The 12166-nt window shown below is 34.3% G+C and overlaps 1 protein-coding gene across 1 annotated transcript in view; it reads right to left on the bottom strand.

Moving 5' to 3' along the window:
- Ift57 (intraflagellar transport 57) overlaps positions 1-12166 on the bottom strand; it is a 54543-nt gene that overhangs the window by 29255 nt on the left and 13122 nt on the right. The window contains exon 6 of the mRNA XM_046464048.2: positions 2543-2665. Coding sequence (XP_046320004.1) covers positions 2543-2665 — 123 coding nt within the window. The remainder of the gene's footprint in view (positions 1-2542; positions 2666-12166) is intronic.

Below are 12166 nucleotides of genomic sequence, written 5' to 3'. Positions count from 1 at the left end.
GGTTTTGATAGTCAGAAGTTGAGGAAGGATGGGATCTATTATGATGTTAGAGTAAACTTCTTCTGATGAAGGAAGATAATGAGTCTCTGTGAAGAAACCTCATATGTGACCAGATTATTTTATTTTTATTTATTAGAAATGAGAAACATTTCTCTATTAATTAGCCTCTTATTTTCTCAAACCAATGTATAATTTTATTTTTCTTAAGTCAGTTGAATAAAGAATTGACCATAAATCTGCATTTCCCCTTAAGTACCTCTGAAAGGCTTGGAGAAAAAGAGTTTATGAAATACTAGACATAAAGACCAAATATCTAGAGAAGAATTCTGAAATAAAGCAAATTAGGTATGACTTTAGGTTAGTATGTTTTATGATAAAAATTGAAATTCAAAATAATATTCACATATTCTAAAACAAACTTAAATAAGTTCATCTGATAATTTGGAATGTTATCTATAAACCTGATGCATAAATAATTTGACATAGTATATCCTTGTAAGAGTAAGGCTGATAATATGACATGAGAATAGGTTCCAAATATTAAGTAGCCAATTCTTCCCTAAATTAGGAGAACATGATTCTCCACAAACCCATGATTTTTGTTATTGCATTACCATCTATTATAGAATTTGACCCACACTTAATTTTGTAAAACAGTATGTTGTTAGCAATTACATTTATATTCTTTATTTATTATTTCTATTATGTGAAATTCAATGACTTTGCTAAAAAAACAAACCCTATTAAGTTCTAAATGAGATGTTTGCCTTCAAGAGTTTATTTAGCTTGAAAGCAAACAAATTAGACTTACTTCCTTCTGGGATTAAACTGTACTTGAGAGTTCCCAACTACACAATTATTTTAACATGTTACTCTAACTAGAATCACAATAATAGTGATTTTTAATTTTATGAAGAGAATTTGTTCTGACAAAGCCAAAGAATTAGAAATTACATTTCGCAAAAAAGAATCACATTTAGTTTTTACAAACTAATATTTCTAGCAGAGATCTAATCAGTGAAGAAATTCTTATTAATATGTATTTACATATGAGAGATAGGCAAATAATGAATTCACCTCTAATATAGTGTTACTCAGCTTTTCATCTCTGTGACATATACTTGAGAAAAACAACCCAGGGGAGGAAAGATTTATTTTGGCTCATGGTTTCAGAGGTTTCAGTCCATAGTTGGCTGGCTCCAAGGTGAAACATCATAGTGGAAAGGCATGTCAGAAGAAAGCTGCTCAACTCATGACAGCTGGGAAGCAGAGAGAGAGGGAGAACACCAGCAGAAGGGACCAGGGACAAAATATAGTCCCCAAGGACACAACCCCAGTTAATTACTTGCTATAGTTACCTACCTGCCTATAGTTTCTACTACCCCCCAGTAGTCCAGTCAGGGTATTAAGCCATCAAGTAGATTAATCCACTGATGATGTTAGAGCCCTCCTGATGCAATCATTTCCTAAAAGCCCTATCTCTGAACATTGCTGCACTGTGGACCAAGCATTCAGTACACAAGCTTTTGGGGGATACTCTAGATTCAAAACATAATAAATAGAGTCAAATAATAGCCGTCCTCTATAAGATTGGGTAAATATATGGCAATGTAAGGGTGCAGAATTTGTCTGCTTATCTTGGATATAAGTTTATCCCACAGCTGTTCACAGTAAGAACTCTCATGTTCATCTTATTCTTAGTCTGTCATAGGAGTCTAGGCTACTTTTTGTCTGATATATTCTAAGAATGAATTAGCTTCTGAGACACTCAGAAAACAGCAGTCTTTGTAGGCTTCTACTTTGGGGCAGATATAGGACCACAAAGTGATAAGTGATAAGCTTCCTTAGAACCTTGTTCCATAGTACTAAGGGTTTATATGCAGTCTTCAAGGATGAAAATCTCCTTAGTTTCTTTACCTAGATGTCTCTTTAGCCCCATCTATAGAGATTATTATACTGCTAATGAGAATAGTATTGTCTAGTTACTTATTTGCTGGTTCTGAAGACATTATTTACAAAAGTGTAGATAAAAAAAGAAACAGAAACTTGTACAGTATCTAGCTCATTTGGTCTAATCCCTAAGTCTTATTATCTATGATTTCTTGATTATTTAAATATTTAACTTTTAAACATATGAACCAAATAGATTTACTAAGGCAACACCCAAGGTTGCCTTTAGCTTTGCCATTCAGTAAAATTCAAAACCATCTTCTAACCCCAATTAGTTGGTATAATCACAGAATTTCTATTCACCTCAATATAATTTCCAAGAAAATACATTGAAATATATTTAAAAAAATACCTGCTCACTACTCCAGTGAAATATGATGTGCTCCAAATCATTCTTTCAAAGATCTATTTTTTTGCTCTTTGGATCATAACATATTATTTATTCATTCAACAATTTGTTAAATAATCTATTATGACAAAATATTGGAACTGAATCCTACTATCCTTCTCCATCTTGTATAATTTGGAGTACTCCCACCCTGAAATTGAATTACAGAATTTTTTTGAACAAAATGTGTTCTCTCTTTGATACCTTATTGTCAGTCCTAATTGTGACTTTCAGTTGTGGTAGTACACGTTCAACTTCTAGACCCCATTCTGCAGCATCTGTTGTGGATTCCAAAATATCTTCTTGTTTGGCAGACTCGTTCATGTCCTAAGAAAGGAAAGATATCACAAGATTGAGAGTTTATAAAAAGAAATGGTAAAAATCTCAAGACATTTTAGCAGCATTGCACAATTTAAATTGAGGCTGGTAGTGTTAAAATTATAGTGGCAATAGAAATTCCTTTCTGTGTTCCTACCCAAGTTGAAAGAAAATAATGCAATAACCTGGTAGAATAGCAAAATAAGCACTAAGAAGAGCAAATACATGATATATCTGTTTTATAAAGGACAGTGTCTTTGAGATATCAGAATGAACTCAATGAGAATATTATCAAATGGACAAGCCATTTATGTATGTCAACTGGCAACAGTAGAAAAATACAAATACTCATGTTTGGTAAGAAAATATTATTTAGTTTAATTTTACTATGTATAAACAGAAATCCAAAAGCTGAAAAAAAAAACAAAAAAATCAAAATGTCAAAAGCAAAGAGCTTATTATTTATAAATTTTATACTAACAATTAAAGTAATATTTTGGTTAAGTCAAAGCATGATGTAGATTTAAAATGTGATTTAATATAGACATATTTGAACTCAAACAGGATAGGGACCAAATATCTACATTTGATTTCTGCACCTGAGTAATAAAATCAATTCATGACTGTTTTTGAAACACAAAAGGAAAACATTCTCCCCAGCTTTTCACATTTCAGCACTAAATATGTATGGACTTAAAAATGCAGAGAATATACAAATTAATGATTTAAAGATAAAGCCTAAGGCAATAATTTTGGTAGCAATTTTTCCCTTTAAATTCCCTTTATAATTATAAGCAAATCTACAGAAAAATATATAAATATTTATATAGAGATCCAAGTGACATAAACAGCCAAATACAATGCATGAACCTTACATGAATTGTAATTTAAATGAATAATCTGTAAAAAAGATATTTTTGAGGCAAGTATGGAAATCTGAATACAGAAGAGTATTGGATGATATTAAAAAATTATTGTTTTATAGGTACAATATCATGTTAAGAGAATCCTTATATGCTAGAAATAAATGCTGAGTTTATAGATGAACTGACATGATATCTGAAATTTAAAATTCTATGGAGCAAAGAAAACATAATTGACAAAATATTAATAATTGTTGAAACCAGGCAATGGTACATAGGATTCTTGTGTTATGTTTGAAATGTTCCCTAATACAAAATTCAAAAATAAGACTATGTTGCCGGGCACCGTGGCGCACGCCTGTAATCCCAGTGGCTCAGGAGGCTGAGACAGGAGGATGGCGAGTTCAGAGCCAGTCTCAGCAATGTTGAGGTGCTAAGCAATTCAGTGAGACCCTGTCTCTAAATAAAATACAAAATAGGGCTGGGGATGTGGCTCAGTGGCCAAGTGCCCCGTATCCAAAAATAAATACATAAATAAATGAATGAATAAGATTATGTCAACATAAAAGACTATGCAAGCATTATAGTGAAATCACATTCTCAATGTGAATTCATGTCATTAAAAGACAATTGTTAAATGAGCTAGATTAGATTAGTCTTTCAATTCAATCTAAAACTAAGTAGATTACTTTATTGGGGGATTTTTTTTTTTTTTTTTTTTTTTTTTTTTTTTTTTTTTTTTTTTTTTTTTGTGGAAGCCTGAGGTTTTTAGTGACTCTAAACTCACTTCTAGGTCTCTGGGGCACTGCTGACATAAGACAGACTCTCCTACCTCCCAGTTCATATCAGCAAGCCCTGAATAGACCCACAGCCTTAAATTTTGTTCAGAAATTCAAGGGACTGTAGTTTTTAACCTTACTATTTGAGAACGGATAACTAATATGATATGCTTTTATACTTTATAATTTGTGGTCTGGATTAATTTAGTTACATTACATTTAGAAAATCCTGAAGAAATAAAAAAGTAGGCATTAATCTTAGGAAAGTATGGAAAATCTCAGTGAAAAAGCTCAAAAGATTCTATTTAGACATTAAAGTGCTCATTTAAATACAGAAACATTGAATTATTTTTGAGTACTTAATAGAATGCTGTATATATCTATATAAATTGAATCCAGGGTAGCACAAAAGCACCCCAGTTTGGGGGACAGTAGTGGGGGTTGCAGCATTCACAAAGTAGAATGTTTAGTTCTGTAAGAGTATTGTGATGGCAGAAAGGGAGAGAGAGATTGGGTTTTCCTGTTGAAATATAAAACAATGGGAAAGGTTCTCTGTCATGTACATACACATTGGCACATGCATATGGTTGAAAAAGCCAGGAATACATACTCACTTGCACATCTGGGTACCTGTCCTGGGCTACAGGAGACCCAAATCTGACTAGTCCAGTTTCTATACCAAATAGGGTATGCTAGTTGGGATGGTGGTAGTGAGGATGTGTGCACTGCCAGTAAAGTGTGAATATGTGAGCCCTGACATTTGGGCCATGTATGTACAAAGGTTTGATCCTGCCAGGATTATGGGCCCCCAAATCCCAGTGCTGCAGGGCCAGGATGAATGAAGCAAGAAGGCATTTTCTCTGAGCAGAAGTATCACAGGATTCTTAAAAGAATGTAGACACTCACTCTGTTCACTGATTTAAAAATAAGTTTGATTTATACAGCTACCATTTATGTGAATTGAAACTAGATGTCTTTGATGAAATCCCAGAGCTAGAGCTGTCCAACCCCATCCCCTCATTTCCATTCCTCCTTATTCCCCTTCTTACAAGAGGTTAAAGTCCAGAATCACCAACAAGGCCAGAAGGGACACATATCCACAGTCCTGTTTTATTCAGGCCTAGAAGTAGGACTGTTCCAGTTGTGAATAATATACTAAAAATATTTTACTCGAGAAAGGGCATGTTTCTATAATTTTCATGAAGGCAAATGTGTTTATAGTGACCCTGTTGGAATAAGACTTAGAATTTGAGTTAGTAGAGCACATGACGATTAAATACTGCATTAGGATATCCCAGTGCTGGGCTATTTAGTAAGTTTCATTTACCCTTATTATTTGGTTCTCTTTAGCAATGTTTTACTGATACCTACTCCCAATGTCCTAAAATGATTTAAGCTCAAAAGGTTTCACTCAGTTGTGAGCAATATTTAATATACGGAGGGAAATGTCCTGGTTGCTAAATGAAAGGCAAAAAGATAACATTTAGTTTGGTGTAGAACACCATTAATTTATTCAAATTTCACAGTCTCTTTCCTCAGAGTTTCTTTTCTTTTTTTTTTTCTTGGCAGTACTGGGGATTGAACCTAGGGCCTATGCATATACTAGACAAGTGTCCTAATCTCTGAGCTACATCTACAGCCCCTTACTCAAAATTTCTTAATGCCTATTAACTGGATGAATCAACTAAGCAAGTTCGACATATGAAGTATAAATCATTTTAAAGCTCCATTGTGCCTTGGTTATACTACTTTGAGAAAATCTTTTCATTTGTTTCTCAGTTTAACAAATGGTATTTTATATGGGGCTATTAGTAAGAAAAACAAACTGCTGTTTTCATTTAATCAAAATTTTATATCATCCTGACAAAGTCCCTTTCTGAGACAACATTAACTAAGATCAAGCACAGCTCTTGGGAAACTGCATTTTCCAGATTCTGCGGCTGAAGAGACAATTAAAAGCTCAATAAGACACAAGGTATCTAGTAGTCTCATTTACAATTAATTAATTGAACCAATAAGCCATTTGTTTACCTCCTACAACATTCAAGTTAAGAATCCAGGTACTATGCTTGGTTTGGAAAGATAAAAGGATTTAATCCCTGCCTGCAAAGAGTTTATGGCCTATTAGGAAGACTTTGAGGTCAGTTAATGGAATAAAATTTGGTCTTAGGTAAAAGAAGAAACTGGTGAGATGAAACTGATTCTAAAGCTGTCAAAGGAAGAATTGAAGATAATAGTCTAAACCATCTCATAAAGTAACCTTGGGCTCAAATAGTAGGGCACAGCATCAAAGTTCAAAGATCAAACATGCAATGTTAACAGCCAACTCAGAATCTTGTTCCCATAGGTAATCTCTTCTTCTCCCAAGTAACATTAGTAGGATGCTGAAGGATCTAAAGAAAGACTATATTCTCTCTCTTTGTGGGTGTGTGTGGACATGTATATTCTGTAAGTAGATATGTGCATTCACTAAGGGCCTTGAAAGCCTGACCAAAATTTTATTGTTTTGTAATTTGTGTAAAACCAGAGAAAAGCTTTAAAAATTATCAAATTCAGAATGACCTGATAAAAGCCACATTTTGATAAGTTAGATACAGCAGTAGGGTAAAAATACCTTGGTAAAGGGTGGGGATGGGGAGGATGAGGACAAAAGACCATTTTAGGACATTGCTGTTATATAGTCCAGAAAGGCGATGATGAGAACCTTGCCGTGATAGATAGATGAAGGGATAAATATGAGAGATATTTCAAAGGCAGCATCCACAGGTCTTTTGACCACCTAGATGTCCTAGATGAAAATCACTCAGTCAGATATTCAAAGCACTAACACTGCCAGGGCTGGGTCATGGGTGGTGATGAGGTATAGGGGTGAGTAGATTTAAATAATAGAAATCTAAAAACATGTACATATTCTGGGTACCATCTAATACACAGAATTATGTAATGAATATCTGCTACTAATGTTGATTCAGGAAATGTAACCTATCCATTTATAGAATGACAGTTCTTAAGTGATACCTGAAAAAAAAAAACTTTGTTATTTTTCCTCAGATTCCCTTAGTCATTTCTGTAGGAGAGAATTTTTATGACAGAAAATTTGGTCTAGTGGGCCTTCAGTGATAATCCATGTGACAGATTATGAAAATAAAATCATGACATCACCAGGGCTTCATAACTTACATTGAAATCCAAGTTCTCTTGATAACTTGTATCCTATGTAAGCTTCTTAGTCAAAAATACTCATGGCAATCTAAGGGCTTATTTGTATTGAAGATTAAGGCTTTTTCTATTCTGCTACTGCACATAAGAATGTTGGTAACTAATTCAGTCTCTAGGAAAGGTGAAAAAATATCCAAAATAAGAAATGTACCAGGTGCAAACTCTATGCCAGCATCATGCCAGGTGCTACCCACAAGTTAGGTGATACTAATCACAAAGCAAGCCTGGAAAGAACTGTATCATGTTATGGATAAAAAAAAAAAACAGTCACAGAGAGATTAATTAACTTGCTATGGTCATGTGGCTAGTGCCATAATCAGGATTTTATCTAAGATTATTTTGACCATAGCATCTACCTTGAAGGCCTGAATTTGTATCTGGAAGGGATTTTGAGAAATCTTTGCTTCCTACTCCTTGCTAAACCCACAATGAATCTCTCTTGAAATTCAAGTATGGGTTCAAAAGCTGCACTAAAGATCAAGCAGAACCCTGTCTTTTACATCCAGCAAGATCTGTTGTTTGAGCCTCTTCTGAGCAGTGAGAAGCAGAGTTTTCTTCTGTAACTCACATTTCCTACACACCTCCAGAGGTAAAACCAAGGGATGGTGCAGGTTAGTTACCAGAGAAATAAAAGCATTTACTTAGTCATAATGTGTTCTACCACTCAAAATGATAATCCATGTGACAGATTATGAAATCTTGACAGAATCATTTCTCCTGTGAAAAACCAACTATAGACTTATCTCACAACACAGATAGGAGGCCTATGACTCAAATGTTTTAGGAAAGAAGAAGGAAAAATATTTTTCTCAATCAGAATCCGTGGTAATTAATGGGGCAAGCTATGTTGTAAAACAGCATCCCCCCATATAATTGAGAAAGGACATTTTGTCCAGAGGAAGTCATATTTAAAATGTAGAAAATTTTAATAATTTAAAATATTAACCCCAGCAGATCAATCTTCTTCCCTTCTTTTATTACAAAATTGCAGGCTTGCATAGATGATACTCTAAAACTGAATTGATGTTTTTATTCTAAGACCATACTTTTATTTCCTTTCAGCTTTTGCTTTTTAAGCTAAAAAGTCTCTCATTCTTGGTACAATGAGTTTTTGCTAAATAATTAAAAACCAATTGTGTTTAAACCTTTTGAGATACATGGTTTTGTGCTGTATAACTCAGGATTTGGTTTCTAAAACCTCAAATTTAGCATCTCAAGAAAGAATAGTATCTACGGCATGTTTGAAAAAAATGTTTTGAAATGAAGTGATGGGCATTTAAAAATAGAATTCAGGGAATGCACAGCCCCCTCTCATCTCTTCTTCCAGGGGGAGGAGAATGACACCTCTGCGTTATACTGCCAGAACACTGTTGCTATGATTCTGTTGAGTTTCACAATGGACGGCGGGGCTACCAAGACCACTCACAATGCAGCACAGCCACCAGGAATGTGCAGTTTCCCCAGCTGACATACTTGACTTAGAAATGACCAACATACTCTGCTAACATTCTGCCACCAGAACCTCCCTTCCCTGCTCCCACCTCTCACAGCTCTGAACATTTTACTATCCTTATAATCATCACTGGTCCTGTCCAATTGTTAAAACTTTAATTCATCAACTGGTTCTTCGCTCTAGTCACTCTGAGTGACTTGGGCTAAATTTCAGATTTCAATACCAGGAATTAGAGGGATTTAGAGAATGTGGAACTTTGTGGGCTAGCCTTGAAGCCCAATAATCATTCATCAGGTTATCCTATAAAAGATTATCTCAAAATTCAATTAACCTACAGATATTATTTTGGAAAATGACACAAATTCTCATTCCTTGCAGTTGTTTCCTGAAAAGTATTATGTTTGGCAAAATTATAATCAGGGTAAGAAAATTATAGGGGAATATTATACAACAACAATGGCTTTAAATACATGAATGAATTAATATTAAATATATAAATATTAAATGTTAAATATATATTTGAAATCTCAAAGTAGATGAATATTCTGGAAAGTACCTACCTCCAAAACAAACCAATTTCATCACTATAAGGTTTCATCATTAATAGGAGGAAACTTTTCTTTTCTCAGAGCTCATAAAACACTACTTCTGTGTCATAATGTTAGGCAATCCATTAAAAGTTCAATCAATGGGCAGACAGTATCTCTTTACAAGTTCTTCAAATTATTAGCTACAGGCTTTATGTTGTGGTATTAAATAATATAGGTCACCAAGTCCTCTTTGGAGGAAGAACTTGCTGCACAACTGTGGGGAATGTGGCTCTATCTCACCTTCAGGGCCATCTAAACTGGGAGTAGGTGCTTCCCCAGGTAGCCTGCCCCCAGGGACTAAGTCAAACAGGCAAAATCTGCTCTGTAGTTCCTGGCCAGATTGGCTAAGTCTTTGTCAGATCTGCATCAATAGCTAGACTTCTTCCTCTGCCCACTCCTACTTTCTGTCCTATTCCTTTCACAGATTATATTTCTAATAAACATTTGGCACCCTGTCAAGTGTTTATTAAACTGTGTCTGCTTCCAGAGAACACAACCTGCAATGTGTCTTTTTCATTTGCATTTTCTCTTGTTTCAGTTTACCACATCTTGCCTACTCCCAACTCCTACTTGTGGGCACACTTTTCAGGGGCTAGACTTTATATATCAAAAGGAAGAAGTATATTTACATTTCTCTCTGCATATCCTACAAGGTTCATAGAAGAGGAAATAATTATTGTTGAAATTTTCTTTACTCTATGAAGATTAAATGATTCCTTGCCTATAAAATTACAATATAAAATAGCATACAAGCATGCATTAATTCAATGTTATTGGCCACTGAGTAACTGCTACACACCACACACAGGTGGAAAAAGCAGTGAAAAAGCTTCTGCTTTAGAGGAATTTGCATTCTAGCAATTGAGACACAATAAACAGATCAGGAATTGATATATTGCAATGCAATGCCAAGGTCTGTTAAGTAAAGCAGGTGAGAGGATAGTGAATGACTGTAGAGTCATCTATTATTTTAAAGGCACGAATGGAAGAACTGCTGCAATCCACACACTGCTTGGTTTGCACTATCACTTACACATTTAATAGATTAGTTTCCTTGATAGTATCATTCTTGAACTAGTGAAGAATTCTTCATGTTGGATTTTACTAAAATGATATTTCTTCTGCATTGTGAGTCTACCTGATGCATGAAATACAAAATCTTAAAATTTATGTTACTAACCTATATAACAATCTGTCTTGGGGAAAGAGCAGCCTGAGCCATCATAAGATGGAGTCAGACATAGCTGTCTCAGGCAGATGGCTTTAGTGGGAAATATTATAAGTCTGACAGATTTTTTAAAATATGAAAGGGTTTTCTGTCTCATTAGTACTTCAATGGTTGACCATCCACAAACACCTGGTTTTTGGACTTCTTCTTGTGAAAATGTAACCATACATAGTTTTAACTCTTAAGAATATGTATTATGTAATGTTTGTCCAAAGGATCGAATACTTACTATAAAGGCACATATAGAAGGAAAACCCATTCCCAAACAGCTTAAGTGAGATGACAAATTGAAATCAGAACCAACAGGGACTTGGAGTAGAGATAGAGGCAAATTAAATTACTTTGGTCCTTTCCAATACCCAAACTACTCTGCCCATAGGGAATTCCAGGCCTTCAGAGGCATCTATTCTATCATCAATAAACAAGTTAATACAAATGACAGTTTTTTTCCCCAAGAATAACAGTCAGCACATTTCTACTTTTTTCTCCTCATACTTTAGGAACATGTTACCATCATCTTCAACACATATATACATGAACACCAACACTATAATGTACTTGCTCGAGAAAGGAATCACCATACCTGCCCTGTCAAACTCTTAGAGTGTGGACCGTTTAAATCCAGGTACTATAATTTATTAGTTTTTTAATACATTAAACTTGTCCCAAGGTCATAAATTTTAGTGTTTATACTTGTAAGGAGATAACACCTATCTAATACCTTGCAAGATCAGTTAAGTTTAGTGTTCAAAGTAATTTTAAAACTACAAAATGATCTGTAAAAGTAAGGTATTGCAAAGACTGGAGTTTATTTGTATTTAAATGTTAACAGTATTCTACTTTTCAATTAATCAGAAAAGAAAACCTTCATTCTTTAAGAAGTATTTTTCAGTACCTTTTGTTTTACTTTATGATAAAAAGGTGGTTATCAGTGTTAGGAAGGAGTTTACAAATCTGATTTGCGAGAGGAAACATGGAGCAAAGATGTGATATTGGTTTTTGCCACATATACACTTTCTATGTGATAGATATTATTATACTTCTTTAAATAGAATAACTCTCTCAATCTTTAAAAACCTTAGAAATGGGTAATATTTTTATTTCATTTTATGGATGAAGAAGATGTGGCACAAGAAGCTTGGAAACTTGCCCAAGATTGGAATCCTCCTAGTAAGTATTATCTCAAGACACATACTCAGTGAGTTAGCACAATGTTCTATTACATCTCATGGTGGGCCACTAATACATACACATGCACATACTCCCATCATTAATATCTAATGAAATTAACAATACTAAGTAAGCAATAAATAAACAGTTCATCTTGAGGTAGTGTGATCAAGGAAGTTTTCATGATATGAAACCAAAATTAGATCCA

This window comes from Marmota monax, unplaced genomic scaffold, assembly GCF_021218885.2.
Source record: "Marmota monax isolate L192 unplaced genomic scaffold, Marmota_monax_Labrador192_F-V1.1 WCK01_AAM20220418_F8-fsc00156, whole genome shotgun sequence".
Taxonomy (NCBI): Eukaryota; Metazoa; Chordata; class Mammalia; order Rodentia; family Sciuridae; genus Marmota; species Marmota monax.
The sequence above is the reverse complement of the archived record's forward strand: the minus strand, read 5'-3'. Positions and strand labels throughout refer to the sequence as shown.